General features: G+C 39.5%; 1 protein-coding gene across 4 annotated transcripts in view; it reads right to left on the reverse strand.

Annotated features, from left to right (window-relative positions):
• Positions 1–18,160, reverse strand: part of NCKAP5 (NCK associated protein 5) — a 995,643-nt gene that overhangs the window by 189,595 nt on the left and 787,888 nt on the right. For all 4 annotated transcript variants that reach the window (XM_053666799.1, XM_053666798.1, XM_053666801.1 and 1 more), the window contains 2 exons: positions 13,551–13,623; positions 4,512–4,546 (listed from right to left, as the gene is read on the reverse strand). In XM_053666799.1, coding sequence (XP_053522774.1) covers positions 4,512–4,546; positions 13,551–13,623 — 108 coding nt within the window. The remainder of the gene's footprint in view (positions 1–4,511; positions 4,547–13,550; positions 13,624–18,160) is intronic.

Genomic DNA, 18,160 nt, shown 5'->3' on the forward strand with positions numbered 1-18,160 from the left:
TGGGTTAAAGGAGGTACAGTCTGCTTTCTTAAGGGAATCCACAGAGTTTCAAGATTTATTGAATTAGCTGACTAGGGCAATATATATATATATATATATATATATATATATATATACACGCACACACACACTTAACAGAAATTGATAAGTTTATGGAAATAATTTTTTCTATTATTATTGTGGAAATAAGTACATTCTATTACTTCAGGATGTTTATCTAGGTCGATTCAGAGTATGCCATGAAAAAAGATTTTTTGGTTGCCCAGAGAAGAGCTGAAACCACAACAGATTTGCCTTTGTGTCTTAATAAATTATATATTCTAAAACTGAATAGTTATGACTCTAATTTCACATCAAGGATTATTCTTGTGACTTGGATAAATCACTCAAGATTTCTGTTTTTACTCTGTGCCTCTTTAAGAGGTACATTCTCTTTAGAATTAGTTTTTTCATCTGCATTTTTGAGACATTTTATTTCCTATATTGTTCTCTTAATTTTAAAAGTTTCAGTTGTTGTTGCAGCAATTTGGCAGTCCCTATACACACTGGGAGGACATGTGTCCCAGTGTGTATAGGGACATGGTTCTCGTGGAATCTCGGAGAGCCCTGGCATCTCCTCCTGCCTGATTGTGTCCCTGAGGGATGCAATCTCACAGTAACATGTCCTTCTGTGTCTCTCTTTAACTGTACTGAGGTGGATTTATCTGTTTACTAGTTATTACTTGGATTTCTGTAGCTATTTTTTTGTGGCTGACCTGAAGAGTCCCATTTTCCTTTATGTTGTGCCAGATAGTTTCCTTGTCTCTTTCCTGAGGCACCATTTAAAAAGACAGGCACAGGAAGTCTTTCAAAAGCCATGTGTAGAGCTGTAACAGTGCTCTCTTCAGTCCTTAGGTTTGCAATTAAATAAGCACACAGTTTCTAATAGGAGAGAAGCCACTGAGAAATTAAAGCCCTTGAAAAAGAAAAGGCATTCAAATATATTGTGACAGAAAGTGTAAACATTCTTCAACATCTGTTTCTGCCCTTCTTACACAATATTATGCCAACAAAATGTCAGTTAGGCACATATCCAGAACAAAGACTTCATTACCAGCTAGCTTCCTTATATGTAGCTTTGTGATTAGGATCTGTTCAAGGAGATAAGAAAGCTTTTGAAAATGTCTTTTAAAAGACAGCTGGTGTGTGCCATTTACCCATTTCATTTTCTTCAGCTTTTCTTCCTTTCTGATGGCTGGAATGTAGATGTGATGACTGGAGCTAGAGCAGCCATATTGGACCCTGAAGTAACCTTGGAAATGGAGGTCATATCTCACTGAATGACAAGATAGAAACCAGGAATGGAAGAGATTCCATGACTTTATGGAGCAGTGTCACCATAACAGCCCTGTACTACCTTCCTGTGGATTTAGATGTGAGAAATAAATAACATTCTTAATTTATGTAGGCTGTGATTATTTTGAATATTTGTTACTTAAAATGGAACTTAATTCTAACTTAACATAAGCATACTCACATCTCATTACATGATGTGATATTAATGTAAACCTGATGTTAAAGTAAAACCCGAAGCAGTTAAAATCAGGAAGCATGGTATTTTGACAGAAGGAGTTAGGGGAGAAATTCTAACAAAAGTATTATCACCATGCCTTTATAGTATAAATTTATAAAAATAATATTTATTTAAGTATATCCATGAGAAATAGTCAACCCCTAATAAAATTCTTTTCAACTAAGAAACAAAATTTCATAAATTATTTTTTTCTCATTAGCCACATCCTCCTTGAATAAGCCACATGATTTACAATTTCCTTTTATAGAGAAAGTCTCCATCTCACAGAGAAGTAATAGAATAAACAAAATGCAAAAGACCTAGGACTTCCGCCAAGATGGAGGCATAGGTGGAGACACTTTGCTTTCTCGAACAACCAAATCTAAAAACAATAAAGTTTTAACAACAATAAACACAGCCAAACTACAGAGGATTGAAAAGTATGAAGTCTGACAGCAATGAGCCACTCAGCTGGACAGATAAGAGGGGCGGAACCAGCAGCAGGAGTGGGTTAGGCAAGGATGATTCCCCTGACCCAGGCAGCTGGGGGCGAATCCCAGGTGTGGGGTAGCTACGGGCTGATCGCAGTCACATCAGCAAAAGAGCGAGCAGTGAGACAGACCGTGCAGGTTCCAGAGGCAGGAAGGAGCCGAGGGACCACTATTACTCCCTCTCTGACCCCGCTCTCACATACAGCATCACAAACCAGTGACCTGGGTGGCCCTGCCCTGGTAAACAACTAAGGCTCCTCTCCTCATATGTAACAGGCACAAACAGATCAAACCATGGCTCAAGAAGAACTCAGAACCCCAGAACCCATAAATCTAAGAGAACAAGAAATTGCCAACCTATCAGAGGCACAGTTCAAAACACTGGTGATGAGGATGCTCACAGAACTGGTTAATTTTAGCCACAAATTAGAGGAAAATATGAAAGCTAAACTAATTGAAATGAAGGGAAATGCACAGGAAACCAATAGTGATGAAAAAGAAACTGGGACTCATATCAAGGGAGTGGACCAGAAGAAAGCAAATAATGGCCAAACAGAAAAATATGAAGAAGCAAGAATTCAAAAAAATGAGGAGAGGCTAAGGAACCTTCAGGACATCTTTAAACGCTCCAACATCCAAATTATAGGGGTACCAGAAGGGGAAGAGGAACAGCCACTAGTGAAAACCTTATTTGAACAAATAATAAAGGAGAACTTCCCCACTCTGGCAAAGGAAATAGACTTCCAGGAAATCTAGGAAGCTCAGAGAGTCCCAAAGAAGTTGGACCCAAGAAGGAACACACCAAGGCACATCATCATTACATTAGCCAAGATTAAAATGAAGGAGAGAATCCTAGAAGCAGCAAGAGCTAAGGGGACAGTGACCTACAAAGGAGTTCCCATCAGACTGTCATCGGATTTCTCAAAAGAGACCTTACAGGCAAGAAGGGGCTGGAAAGAATTATTCCAAGTCATGAAAACCAAAGACCTACAACCAAGATTGCTCTATCCAGCAAAGCTTTTATTTAGAATGGAAGGACAGATAAAGTGCTTCTCAGATAAGATCAAGTTCAAGGAGTTCATCATCACCAAGCCCTTATTATATGAAATGTTAAAGGGACTTACCTAAGAAAAAGAAGATAAAAAATATGAACAGTGAAAGGACAGCAAACTCACAGTTATTAACAACCACACCTAAAACAAAAGCAAACTAAGAGGACACAGCTAGATCAGGAGCAGAACCATAGAAGTGAAGATCACGTGGAGGGTTAGCAACAGGGGAGTGGGAGGAGGAGAAGGGGGGAGAAGGTACAATAAGTAGCATAGATGATAGATAGAAAATCGATAGGGGGTAGGGTAAGAATAGTATAGGAAATAAAGAATCTAAAGAACTTGAGACACTTGGGGGGAAGGTGGGGGAGGGGTGTACAGCGTGGAGGGGAATGAAGGGGGGGAATAGAACAACTGTAATGGCATAATCAATAAAATAAATAAATAAATAAAATGTGAAAGACCTAGAATTTAGCCCCTGAGAAACGTTATGGAAAGAGATAAGAAAAGGTCAATAAAATTCACCAGCCAAATGTGGGCAATTACCTGTATTTACCAACTCTGATCCAGTAACATGATATATGGTCTGAAGGCAGAATAGGAAGACAGCAAAGAGGTAGATCTAGAAATTTCATGTTTAGAGATTACCTTTTGTTTTTCCCCAACTTGATCACAGGATAATTGACAAATATAATTACATGTATTTAAAGTGTACAATGTGATGACTTGACAAATATTACAGTGTGGAATAATTACCAATATTAACATAATTAACACATCCATCACTTCACATAGCTTTTTATGTGTGGTGTGTGTGTGTGTGTGTGTGTGTGTATGTGGTGAGAATAAGATCTACTATCAGTAACTGTCAAGAATACAATAATAACTGCCATTTATTTTATATTTAGCACCACTGTAAGAACTGCTCCTCATGCTTCCTTTCACAGAAGAAGCACAGCAATTCTGGGAGGTGGGCATCATTACCCCATTTTACAGAAGAGGAGCTGAGGCCCAGAGAAATGAAATAACTTCCATAACCTAAAAGATCTCTTGCTAAAATTTTGGCTTCTTTTAATGTTATCTGTAAGAGGCTATTCATTTTACCAGAATTGGAGGGATCCATCAAACTATGCAATGTTTACATTTACTAAGTGAAAATGATAGGTTTAGTGCTCATGTGGATACATGGAAAATTTTCATCTTCAAAGGCTTTCTATTACTTTACCAAGAGCTTAAATTTTAGGCTTCTATTGGTCATTGATATACTTCATATACCATCTAAAACACACACAATTTTAACTTAAGTGAATAAATAGAAAAGTATTGCATCTATCAATCACAATTTCCTAGTTTGACAATATGAGTTCCAATCTATTCACATAGGTACTTTGAAAATAATAAAGCCAGAAAGTGACCTACCTTTTGCGTGAGTAGAGCTTGAACAACTTGGTTGGCTACCTTTAAAAATAAAGAAAAGAGTTGTCATTATAATAGTGAGACTTTACACGTATGGACTCTAATTTACCACTAAGTTTCTCACGGCTCACTGTAGCTAATTAGTTCCTCAATGGCTTCTTTCCTCTACTTCTGGGGGACCTGATTCTTTTAATAATAAGCCTATCCTTCTAGGTAATATTTTGTTTTTTTTTCCAAAGGTGACCTTGTTGCTAATTAAGACAGTTAATCTGGAAAGATCATTCATACCTTGACTTAAGCATTTCCATATTTGAAAAAATAATATCCATTCATATGTAAAGTACTCCAAGAAGGTTAAAAAATGATATAGTGCAAAAAATAATCCTAATTATCTGTACACAGTTTCCATACTTTGCTGATTTATAATGTCCTTTGCCTCTCCTTTCTATGCTCTTGCTGTGGGACTATTTGACTGCATAAAATTACATGCAGTAGAAACAGGCAGAATGGTAGAGAATAGGGAAAACTCACTGTTCCCTACATGTTCTACTTTCCTCCCCCATGTCTCATTTATGCCTTTTGTTTGTCATTGCTACCTGTAATAGTCTGGTAGTTATTTACTCCAATATCCATTTTGCCTTTCTTCCTAACTAACAAATCCTTATTTTTTGATGGGGCACATCAAAATACATTTCCCAGTCCTTATTGTAAGTGTCACTCTGTCCAATGAGTTACAAGAAGATTATTTTCTTGGGCTTATAGAAAATCTCTGAGAAGAAGGGGGCTTACTCTTCTTCCTCCTTTTCCTGTCTGGGATACGAAAGTGAATGCTGAAGCTTTGGCAGCCACCTTGACAATGGAAGTCACATATTAAATATAGCTGGGCAGAAAAACAAAGTAAGCCCAGTCTCGATAATGCATGGAGCTACACTGTCTATCTCTGAACTTCTATGTGAGAGGGAAATGAAATAGCCACTGCTATTTTCAGTTTCTTCCAATATAAATCCACATATGATTCATACTAATATATTAACAGAACTCTATAACTTTCTTTAGGTATCAGGTGGCTTGAGACAGTGGGAAAAACTGGGTCCATTTCAGCCCAAGGAAGTATGATTAATCTAAGACAATCTTGGCAATTCCATTCCCTTATGATGACTGGTGTAAAAGCGGCCATGTGACACAGTTCCAGCTAAGGGCCACATGTAAAACCGATGGTATTTCTCTCATTCCTACATTTTCAAGGATCTAGCATTTTTCTATATAACCACTCATAATTTCTATATCTGTTTTTACTAAGGTTTCTTTTCCACCTGCAGGTTTCAAAAACACAAAAAATCACTTACTGAACTTCACCATAACCTTGAAGTTTTGTACCCAATATGGCTACTATTGATGAAATTAAAGTGGGCAGGTAAATCATGTGATTTTTTTCAGCTAATACATAAACATTTAGTGTGATAACTGAAACTGACAGAATTAAAGATCAGTCAAAATATTTAAGTATCCTAGATATGAGGTACTTCTGTTCATGCATTTCACCCCTCATTTACTCAATATAAATTTACAGAGTATTTGCAATGCTAGATGGCTGCGTGTGGTCCTTGGTTTCAGAAAGAGCATAGCTGGTAGGAAGTTGTCAGGAACACAATTATAACACATTGTGGTAAGCATGTAATCACCCTGGTAATTCTCACATTCAACCAAAGGCAGAGTGATACACTTCCATCTTCTTCTTCTCTTGATGAATTTATTTTTGGTGATGCTAAACTATGTGTGCTTGTATCCCTATCTAGGATTAAGCAGCAGATTACAGTAAGAATGTTTTCATGAAGCTTGTTTCTTGACTCAATATTGACTAAATAGCACATCCTTAACAACAACATGCTACCAGTAAGTCTCACAGAATATTAAAACATGGGCTGCCATTAATTTGTGGTCAGGAGGCATTCATACCACAAGCAGTAAATCACTAGAATCAGATTGCCTGTAATTGATTCATTGAATCAGACGCACGAGTGCATGAGAGGCTTTTTTTCCTGTCAGAATCCTTTCCAAATACATATTTTTGACATTAAGTAAAACAGAAAAGCCTTTTATTAAAAGTACAGTTTTGAAGAGAAAGTATTCATACTTTGCTTTTTTCCCTCAGAACAAGTTAAAGAAGTATATCTAAGAACTATGATAGGCCAAAATAAACCATGTTTTCCGTAACTGGAACTTTTTCTTTTTCCTTGGTCCTTTTATTTATGCGTGATCACAATGGTGATAAATGTTATTTAACCCACATGAACTGACCAGTAGCATAATCTTGAAAATCTTTCAGTTTTTAAACATTCATTTCAGTTTGAAGTAACTGAGAATTTAAAGGCAAACTATATATCATCTATTTCACTCTTGCCAAATTAAACACACACACACACACACACACACAAGAACTGAGCTATTCATGCAGCTTGAATGAGGAATAATGCACCAAAGTTAATTCATACCGTCAATAATTTAATTCTTTCAGATCTCAAACTCTGGATTTGATTTACATTCTCATAAAACTGCCCAATATCAATATTTCCTTTTCTTCCACTAAATTGCCCCTTCACTTAAACCAGTCTGTGGAACAGTGGTCACATAAAGTAACTCTCTACATGATTTAGCAGGAGACATAAATGGATATCCTAACTGTAACAGCCTGCAGTGAATACACTGCCTTTGCAATCAAGTGTGTGGCCCTGCAGGCTTACTAGAATCTATCTCTGATGCAGTCCCTTCTGGCGTGTACTTGGGACAACTGTTTGCTCTACCTGAAAATTGAACAAAGATACACAAATGCATTATTTCCTTACCTAGTGACATGGGGTTTTATTACCCAGAAGGACTCACAGGTTCTTTCAGAACAGCAGGCAGGCTGTACAAGTACTTTCTTGGGAACTATCTATGAAGACAGAGCCTGGGTTTTGTTAGTACTTTTAACTGCTAAACTTCCATGATACATCAACCGAACAGTTGTTTGGAGCCTGAGACTTCTAATAGGTCACTGAATGATCTCTGGAATAGGTCCCTGTCCTGATCAGATTATACCTTTAATACTTGAGTTGCAAATAATCACACTTGTAAGCTCAGCTAATGAGAACAATTAACTTTCAGTGTCACCTGACAGCTTTCTTCTCCAAAGAAAGGAAAAATAGCAGCTAGGCTGGACCAGAGAGAATTGAGACATGCTGAGCAAAACTGGCAGTCCTGAAGCCCCTGGCTTGCTTTACAGCCTCCCTGAAGCTCTCTGAGGAGAACCCCTAGCTTTGCTTTGCTGTAGGTGAGCAGAGATGCCAAGTAGAGGCGCTAGGTATGTGTTTCCTTTCCTCTCAGTAAGAATTTTCAGACAAACCCAGTCCTCTAACACCTGGCTGGTATACACACAGGGCTTTGCTATTCTTCCCTGTCAGGCTCCCAGAGGTCATGATTTCTCCTAGAATTCCCCTGGAAAGGGTGGGCAGAGGGACGAGAAGTCAGGGCTGTGAAGGTGTCAGTTGTTTTATTGCAAAACAGTCCCTGAAGCTGAATGAGATGCGGGAGTTTATTCAGAGGAGTCAATTCTCACCACTTCCAGAAGACAGCCCAGGGCTAGGAGTTTGGGGAGGAGATAGGAATTCAAAGTCCTTGTGATCTGACCGTTCTCTCCTCCAGGCCTGGTGGTCTCACTTTCATACTTTCTCATGCTATTTTATCATGCAAAGCAAGGACCAAAGTCAGCAAGGTAATTTAATAATTGGTTGAAAAAGCACAAGTTCTGGAAAATGTGCTTTGGAGGAGATTCCTATGCTTTTTAGCTTGGTTTGTTATCCTGAAGAGCACTGGGCAGAACCACTAGAAAGCCTCTGGTTCAAATACTGACTGTGTTTATGTTGATTATACTGATAGGTACAGGATAGGAGGAGCAACCTCTGTCTCAGCTGTGAAAAATGCATGGGATGATAGATATGACTGAAGAACCCACCTTGGGCAGTACCTGGTGTAAAGTAGTCACCCCACAAATATTAAATCTGCATTAAGTCACTCAAACTTCATAGGATAAAATACATTTTCAGGTAAGCAGTTAAGAAAGAATGGTTTGAGAATAAGAGGTTTTATTTGTAAAGGAATGAAGTGTATTATATGTAATATGAATATATAAATATAAATAAGTAAGAACTTACATTATTTACCCTGTAAAAAATTCTATAAAATATTGGGAGTGGGAAAAATTCAATTAAACATATATGTGGTATTCCAGTGAAAACCAATGTGGAAATAAATTTACAGCTGGTAATCTCCATTCATTTAACTCATTCAGCAAATACACATGATTATCCAGTATGAGCCAAGAGTTGTGCTGGGTCTTGGAGAAATTCCAGTGACTAGAACATAGGTGCTGCCTCATGGTGGTTAGAGTCTGGGGCAGGCACAGGAAGTACAACAGATCGCCTGCTGTTGTCATGATCCTTTCATGAAACAAACATTTGACACCTGTGAGCCATAAGCAGAATCATCTTCCATCTACATCTATTAAGACATTGATTTTAAAGATGGCACAGGGCTCAGATGCAGGATATGCAATGAGAATGCCCTGATAATGACCCCACAATCCAGCCTTGGTATGGTAGAGAGAATAGGAATCAGAAAGGAAGTTAAGAACCAGCCTTAGCAACATACTTCTGTTTTTATTTAGCCTTGGTTTAAAAGAAATTCTACTGCCTTTCACACTTTCTGAACTACACCCACAGGCCTAGTTTCCCCTGCCCTTGTGCTCTGAAGTGCAGAGATAGAGAAGTCTGAAAGAACTCCATATGGCACCCTCACTGGCGGCATGGAACCCTGGCCGACTTGGATGGTCTGAAGGAAGGCAAATTCTCCAACTTCACACATTCTCCAATCAATGTGTGCAAATGCCTTGCCTGGGAAGTTTGGTAATATTGCCAATTCCCTTACCCCTCCTTCTGCCTAAGAAGGGCTGAGTGAGGTCTGAGAATCTGCATTTGTAGCAATCGCCACACATCTTTCTGACACAGAAGAGGCCCAGAAACACACCTGGAGAAACTCTGAGATAGGGTTTATGTTTGCTTACTTGGACACTGTTGAGGAACAGGAAATAACCCACAACTTCCACATGGGTCTGTTGTTCTATCATTAAAGTTGAATGAAGCCTTCATGCGTGGAAACTTTCTAAAAATGCTTTATAAAAATGTGCCTTTCTAAAAAGGCACAGCATTCAGAGAACCTAACGGTGGTGGTTCTCATTGTTGCTGAACATTATAACCCCCTGGAGTACTAGAAAAATGGTAATTCCCAGACTGCACTCTAGGCCAGAATCAGATCAGTCTCGGAAGTGGGCCTAGGCAGCAATATTTTAAAATCTCCCCAGGTAAGCCCAATGGGCAAGAAAGGGTGAGAACCACATGCTCTACTAGATCCCAAACTTCACCTGTTCCAGTTTCTTCTGCTAAAAATCCCTTTCAGTTCTGCCCCTCACCACCTGCCCACCCACCCACCACTCTTCCAACCCTTTGGTGACTGTGCTGTCTGTTCTCTAAGTTCCCAGTGCACCTCATCTCCCCTGTACATTCCCTTCACATTGTTCCTCTGTGATTATATGTCCCCCTCACTTCTGCTAGTCTGGAGGCACCTTGATTTCCTAAGAGCTGGGTGAGGTTGACTCCCAATACAGATGTATAGGACACCACTCAGTCCATCTAAATGCAAGGCAGCAGCTTGAGGGGAGTGTTATTTTACTTATTTTATATGTGTCATTACACTTCTCTACATGGGAATGAGTTGGCTTTAAAGGAACTGGTCAAAGCAATACTGAGAATAAACACCAACTCACTGCTTGCCAGCAAACCTGTCTGTCAAACAGCTAGACAAAGACATTAGACTCAAACATTAAAACCTGATCCCCAAAGGAAAGTTGAGATCAGTCCTTGGTTTTGCCTTTGTGTTGCCAGGTGAGGTGATGAGGAGCTAGGCAGCAGTAGAGGTGATGGTGAAGTGGTGAACCATGTACATGCATATGTGTGGGATCGTTTGTATTCATGCACCTGCCTAGCCAGTGCGTGTGTGTTTGTGTGTATCACAGATGTGGTTCTGTTTCCTTCTGAAGAAACATACCCTTTCATTAGACCATACAAAGGGAATTTATGACTACCAAGTGTTTCCCCCAAATCCTCAATGTTCTTCTTTTCCCCCCAAATAAGAAGCACTTCAAAATGGATTGGAGAACATTTTAAATTTATATTTTATCCATCTGTATATGTTTTCTGAAACCTACCAGCAAGGAATCACTTACAGGAGAACTGACCTTGTTAGTTTGTCTAGTTAGTATAAAAAGCCTAGAAGAGAATTTCCAGTTGGCATTATTACTACATTCAAGTACCCCTTTGAGAGTGTCCTCTGACGATGCATGGAAACAGACTGTGCACCCTTGTGCAGTATTATATATAAAACAACTGGCATATGCAACCAGGAGCCAGTGTTCAGGAATACAAAACATTTGCATTGCTCAAAAGTGCTTCTTGGTTGCAAATCACCTCTTCAGCAACAGTTAATGTCTGCAATTAAGAATAAAGGGACACTCTTTAAAAAAATTCTGTATTCCACGGAAACTTCATAAGAAATGATTTTGTGGGTGAAAACTTATGTTCTGTCCAACACATTCTGATGAAATCTTCAGAATGCCGGCACAGGAAACATGAGGAAAACAGAATACAATTTTCTGTAAAGAAATGCTGTGGGCCTTGTGATTAATGGGAAGGGGTGACTTGTAGGAGAATTGTGACAAATAAGACATTACTGCAGTGTGATTCATACAAATTTGAATTCTGAATACAGATTAAGTCTCATTGGAAATTTCTGTGCAGGAGGTAAATTAAAACTTTGATGATCAATACATACAATTCACAGGCAACATTTGTTCCTTTAAATATTCTTGGATCTATTTGGTCTTTCTTGCCCTAAACTCTGATTGGACCAATAACCTGGGGACCAGGGGTGAGAAGTGCTAACCTGGTCTCACTAGACTGAGTCATCATCTTCCCTTTCACGTCAACTACTTCAATTTTGGACGTTGTAAAAATCGATGAGCCTTTTAAAGTCTGGGCAGTATGGAGAAATGCAGATACCATCTTAAGTAACTGATATATAGGCTGGAAATATTAAACAATTCAAGTATTGAATTGTTCAATATTTAGCAATATTGAACAATTAAATTTTTTTCTGGAGCCAGTTTGAGGGTTCTTCTCCACACATAGTAAGTGTAATGCAAGGTGGCCTGTGTCATGAGAACAGTGGCTCTCAACCTGTAGGGGTGTTTCAGCATCACCTGGAGGGCTTGTCTACACACAGGTAACCTGCCAGGCCCACTCCCAGCATCTAATTATAGAGGTCTGGGGTGGGGCCTGAGAATTTGCATTTCTAACTAGTTCCCAAGAGAGGCTGGTGCTGCTGGCCCAGGGGTGACCTTTCAAAGAATTAGTGGTGTAGGAAAACGTCCAGCACAACTGGAACTCTAGGGAGGGAGGCCACTTCCAGTCTGAAGGGAGAAGGGAGGTATGTATGGTGACGGTGATCATGTCAGAACTGGGATCTCAGCCTATGTAACTCATCACCTTATAGGACACTGAGGCAGAGGAGCTGGCGGGGGCCGGAAAGTGGTAAGAAAGATCAAGAGGAGTTTGTTGGAATAGTTTTTTTCAATTCTTAGAGAAAAAGACTGAAGATACTTTCTACTGATAAGGTAATTAAACATAGTCTTCTTATTTTCTTAAAAGCTATATTGTAAAAACTCTCAAACTGAATCTACTAGAAGGACACGTGCAAGTCTTACACTATTAGGCAGACAACTAAAAATGTCATCCCGCTAAATGAATAACTAATCACCAGCAAACTCTAAGAGGAGAGCTGTGAGTGAGACGAGTGACCAGCCCTGACTGGTCCATGCCATGTGGACTGACAGCGCGCCCCCTGACCAGAGTGAGTGGGGACTGGTTGAAGGGAGAATTTTCCTCTTGTCTCTTTGGAATTCTGAAACACCCACCACCTTTACCTGCATCTCTCCATTATCATCAAATATATTTCTCAAGTTTACTCATGCATGGGCCCTGTCTTCTGTTCTGATCAAATTTTCTTCATTTCCCTTTCTCTTTCTAGCTGTTGCCAATACATTGACTTTTCCCTCTGGCTAACAACTGTGCACGTCATCCCACCCACTTGTCAGGGTCAGTTTTTTCAGAAAGGGCATCCTGTTGGGGACGAGACACAGCATGCTCCGATGTTGCTGCACTCACAGGTTGGGAGGATCGTACCTGCCGGTCACAAGAATGCATCATACAGTGAAGCCTACTCCAACCATGCCCAAGAATGTTAAACAATAACCGAAAGGAAGTTACAAGATGCCTGGGTAAAGGACTAGGGAGAAAGGGGGAAGATGGGGTGTGGAGAGAGATAGATTGACCTACCTTCTCAGCGTGCACCTGTTCACAACTTCCTTTAGAGAACAAAACATTCTAGTCCTGTGCAGGTTGGCAGTGAACAGATATTCCGATCGAAGGAATCAGGGGTGTCCAACCTGCAGCCCACATGCCACAGACAGCCCAGGAGGGCTGTGAATGCAACCCAACTCAAAATCATAAATTTCCCTGGCTGGTGTGGCTCAGTGGATTGAGGTCCAGACTGCGAAGCAGAGGGTCACTGGTTCAATTCTTAGTCAGGGAACACGCCCGGGTTGGAGGCCAGATTCCCCAGTGTGGGGAGTGCAAGAGGCAACCACACATTGATGTTTTTCTTCCTGTCTTTCTCCCTCCCTTCCACTCTGCCTAAAAATAAATAAATAACTTCTTTTAAAAAATCATAAGTTTACTTAAAACATTATGAGATTTTTGTGTGTGTGATTACGTGTCGCAGTGTATTTAATGTGTGGCCCAAGACAACTCTTCTGCTTCCTATGTGGCCCAAAGACACCAAAAGGTTGGACACCATGAACAGCGCGGCCCCTTTTCAAGGAGCTCTCCATTCCACCTACCTCATCAAGACATCTCTCATACTGTTCCCTTTGATTTTCATTTTCCAAAGCCAATGCTGAATTCTCTGCCTGCAGGAAGATACAAAAATAATACAAATAAATCACTGAAATGTTGTATTATGTGACAACATATTCAATACAGTTACTAAAAATACCTCCTCAGGATCCAAAACAACCTTTGAGAAGAGTCTTTGACAAGTTTGCTCTAAGTATTATTATAAATATCTCCAGGATGATTTCTGTCTCACTATCTTGCTTCACAAAAATATATTATCATTTAAAGAAATGCAAAACTTGATATTCTGAACAGGTAGGAAATCAAATCATGGCCCGATGTGCAAGTGTTTTATGAAAAGATCACAATATTTATTTCATTCTATGAAAATGTAAATATAAGAAATGTTTCAATTCACTTATTAAGACCTGTCATGGCTTTACAACCCAGTATTTGTCTAGGCCACAGAAAAGAACCTCACATAAATTCACAAAAGCACAACTCTAAATGCAAACTAAACATCTTGCTTTTCTGGTCAATCAATGACTTTTGAACATAAGAAAATAATAAGAAATTCAACAATTATATTATACTTGAGTCCTTCTCCTTGTCTCTCTTGTTTCAAAATTACTGCTTTTCTGCTCCTCAGAGCCATGTGGGTATCTGAATGCTATATTGATTACCATAAGATAGTAAATTGAATATGGCTAGTAGGTTACTATGGGGAATAATCAGGGGGGAAAAATAATCAGAAGAAGCAGAGCAGATTTTAGGAGGCACATGATGTAGTGGCCTAAGAACTGCCATCTGCATCTGGTGACCTGGGCCCACTGCTGCCACTGTGGGCTCCAGCCTGAATTCTGAACGTGCAGCTTGACCCTTCCCACAGTTGCAACAGTGCCCACCCTCCTCACTCCCCGAAGCAAGTGTGGCTCTGCCAACTGCTTCCCTACTGCACTTCTTGGCCTTTGTGGAGTGTGGGGACAGCATAGAGCTCTGAAACAAGTCTTTAAAAATTATGGCATAATTTTTAGGTGGTACATAGATCAACATTTTTCCTTTATAATTTCCCCCTATTAATTATTTAACAAATTTATTTGGATATAATTTCAAACTTACAGGTGATTTGAAAAAAATGGTATGAACTGCCACCCTTTTCTCAGATTCACCAGTTGTTTAATATCTTACATTCATTCTCTTTTTTTCAGTGTTTCTTCTGCAACTTGACAGTTAGTTGCAGACATGATGCTCTTTATACTTAAATACTTGTGTATGTCCTAATAACAAAGGCTCTATTATAAAACCACAAATTCAGTTTTCAAATCAGGAAATAAAACATTACTACAATACCACAGCCTAATCTATAGTCCTTATTCCAATTTCATCCATTGTTCCCATGATGCCATTAAAGCACATTTTAGATTCCTATCCAGGATGATGCATTGCATCTATCTGTCGTTCAACTGGGATCTTTCAGTCTGGAATAGCTGCTTTGTGTTTCATGCTGTTTGTTGACTTACTCTTTCCTTCTCTTTCCTCCCTCCCTCCCTCCCTCCCTCCTTCCTTCTCTCCCTCTATCGTTCCTTCCTTTTTTACAAAGTAGAGGCCAATTGTTTCTGGGAATATTCATTAATTTGGATTTGTTTCAACTTTTCTCAAGCATATCTGGCAGGAATAGCACAGAAACGATGCTGGGTCCTTCCCAGTGCATCACATCTGAATCATATGATATTCATGTGTCCTATTATTGGACAAGTTAACTTTAATCACTTGAGTAGGTGGGACCTGCCAACTCTCTCCACTACTTGAGGTGATGAAAGTATCTTATTACTTACCAAGCCCTCATCTACTTATTTTATCAACCATCAATGAGTGATCCCTGAATCAGTGATTACTCTGTGAATGATTATTTCTACCATTCCTCTACCTATATTTTTTGAATGGAGAGCTTTTTCTATTTAATTATCAGTATGAATACATGAATTCTTATATTATTGAAAGGGCTATAAATTACTACTGTTTGTTAGTAATTAGTTTTGATGATCAAATTGCCCTAGCTTTGGGAAGGTGGACCTTTATGCTGTGTCCTTTTAACCTGTTTCCATCATGTAAAAAAAACACTTTCTTCCTTTTTTGGCACACAGAAGTGTTTCAGGTTCATTTGCTTTTCCCCTGCCCCACCCCTGAAACTGACTATTTCCTCAAGGAATCTGCTTCCTTTTAGTTGGCAAATGACATTTAGAAACTAAGATTTGAGAGTTAATGTGTGCCAATTGCTATGGAGGAGTCATTATTTCTAGTTCCTTTCAAGGGAAGAATCTCTCTGCCTCTCTCTCCCTTCCTTCCTACACACACACAGAACACACACACACTCTCTCTCAATAGAGCAAATAATTCTTCCCCATAGAACAAATAATTCTTCCTTTTGCTATTTTCCTATTTATTTTTTCCTAAGACATGGGCTGCCAATATCATACTCATTTCTTCAATCCTACATTCCATACAAAAAATTTAACATTACAAGATCTAGTACTAAGAATTCACAACTTGTTTTTAGAATAAAGGTATATAGCAAAAATGCGCTCAAACTTACTAGATTAGTATTCCCTCAACATTAGTATGGTTATATAATTCATTTGGAATTCAGTTCACTTTAGTTGTTTCTGATAGTATTCAGATTTAATCTCTCCTCTTCTTGTTCATTGCACTTCAGTTTTTGAACATGGAAAAACATTAACATGATTGCAAAAGTCACGATCATACTGAGAGGTACACTCAATGAGGTACCCCCTCCAACTGCTCAACCCCATTTACATGTACATCTGGCAGGTTCTTTAATACTGTTCATCATTCATTTTCTGTCTTACCTTATTTGTTACTATCTAGTTAAAATCATGCCCCTTGACTCCCTTCTGTGACATACATATGCAACGATCACCTTTCCCCTCTCACTCCTTTTTTCTACCCACTCTCCAGCTGCATTTTTCTACTTTATCAGAGCACAGCATGGTGATGTATTATAATTGCACTCTGCCTTGTATCCTTGTTTTAGCCTCTTTAATTTACAACAACTGGGGAGGTTGCTTATACTTCCTTTTTATTTTCATGACATCTTAAAATTTTCCCTCTTCCTTTGCCACTTTACAACCATGTTTCCAAATGGCACGTCCCCTTTTCTCTTTGCCTCCTTCTCCCCAGAAACACGGCCCCTCTGACACAGCCACCTCAGGCCCCACACACTTCCAAGCCCTGCACAAAGCCACTCTGGGAGCTTAAGCTGTCTCTACCTGTGGTCGGTACTGAAACCATGCTGTGGGACCTACTCATTCTGGGAGTCTTTCCTCATACACTCTGCTGCCACCCTCCCAGGACATGCAATATTACAGCCACACTTCTGTGGGTAATTGGTGTTTATTTTTCCACTCACAGGAATTTGAACTTTCAGTGTTCTGTTTTAGGGTAATGCAGAGAGTGGTTTTGTTTGTGTCCCCTGATGATTTGAATGCTTTTATTTTTATTCTTTGAAGATGTATTATAAGTTTCAGATTTAGGCCAGTTTGTGGTTTGTTACTTAGCAATGCAACTCAGGTGACACTACTGCACTGGGATGGGGCACTAGGATGAGGTTCAGTGCTGAGGGAGAATCTGTTTGGAGGTGATCTCGCCACTTGGCCATCCTGATTTTGTTCATAGTCTGAGTCCCAGGATTCAGATCCTGTCTCTTCTTCAGGTTTCGGCTCTAATCCTTGGCTTTGAGTTTGTCTCTGGGCTCAAATCCCTGTTTCAACAATCCCTGTTCCAACATTCCTGCCCCTGAAGAGAGGTTCTATTTTCCATTCCCTTTACAGAGAGACATCTGCCACACAGCCCAATCCTTCTACCCTCACCCTGATCATCTGTTTGAACTTTTAAAGTACTGGTTGTGCATAAGCTGCTTCTTCTCTACTCCCCACCCAAACTAAACTGAGAACCTCTGACTTGCTGCTGCCTCCTTCCGGGATTGCTTCAGACCATCACATAGAACCTCCTCTGTACCAGCGGCTGATATGACCTCTCATTGCCTTACTCGGCCCAGGTGGGAGGGCTGGTCCCAGGTTCCAGTTTTGTCCAGTGAAGTTCACTCGGCAATGCCAAGCTGTGTAACCTCCCACAAGTCATTCAACCTTGCTGAGTTTACAGTTTAGCTAATATATAGAAGGAGCAAACTCACCAGTCTACAAAGTGACTTCTAATTCACATATTTGGATACCATTATATGCAAGGAACATACTGAAATTTTGCTTCTATAAACCCATTGCTTTTTAAGGAGAAATTTAGCTTTTGCAAAGTCCGCTGGTTTTAGTAAGACAATGACACAAAGGATAATGGGAAGAGATAAAGGAATGGATGGCAATGCCAGTTTACATTGTTTTCACTTTTAATGTCGTGGAAAAAATGGGTAAAGAAATAAAGCTGAAATAGGAATTTATACGGGATGTCTATATCTTGCTCCTGCCCACAACATCACATTGCAATAACACCTCCTTCGATCTGTTTCGATAATCACCATCATTACACCATTTACACTGCTTGCCCCACATTTACAGCTCTGACAATCTATTAGAGGCGAGT

Source organism: Artibeus jamaicensis, unplaced genomic scaffold (assembly GCF_021234435.1).
Source record: "Artibeus jamaicensis isolate MK-2021 breed Jamaican fruit bat unplaced genomic scaffold, CSHL_Jam_final contig_1284, whole genome shotgun sequence".
NCBI lineage: Eukaryota > Metazoa > Chordata > Mammalia > Chiroptera > Phyllostomidae > Artibeus > Artibeus jamaicensis.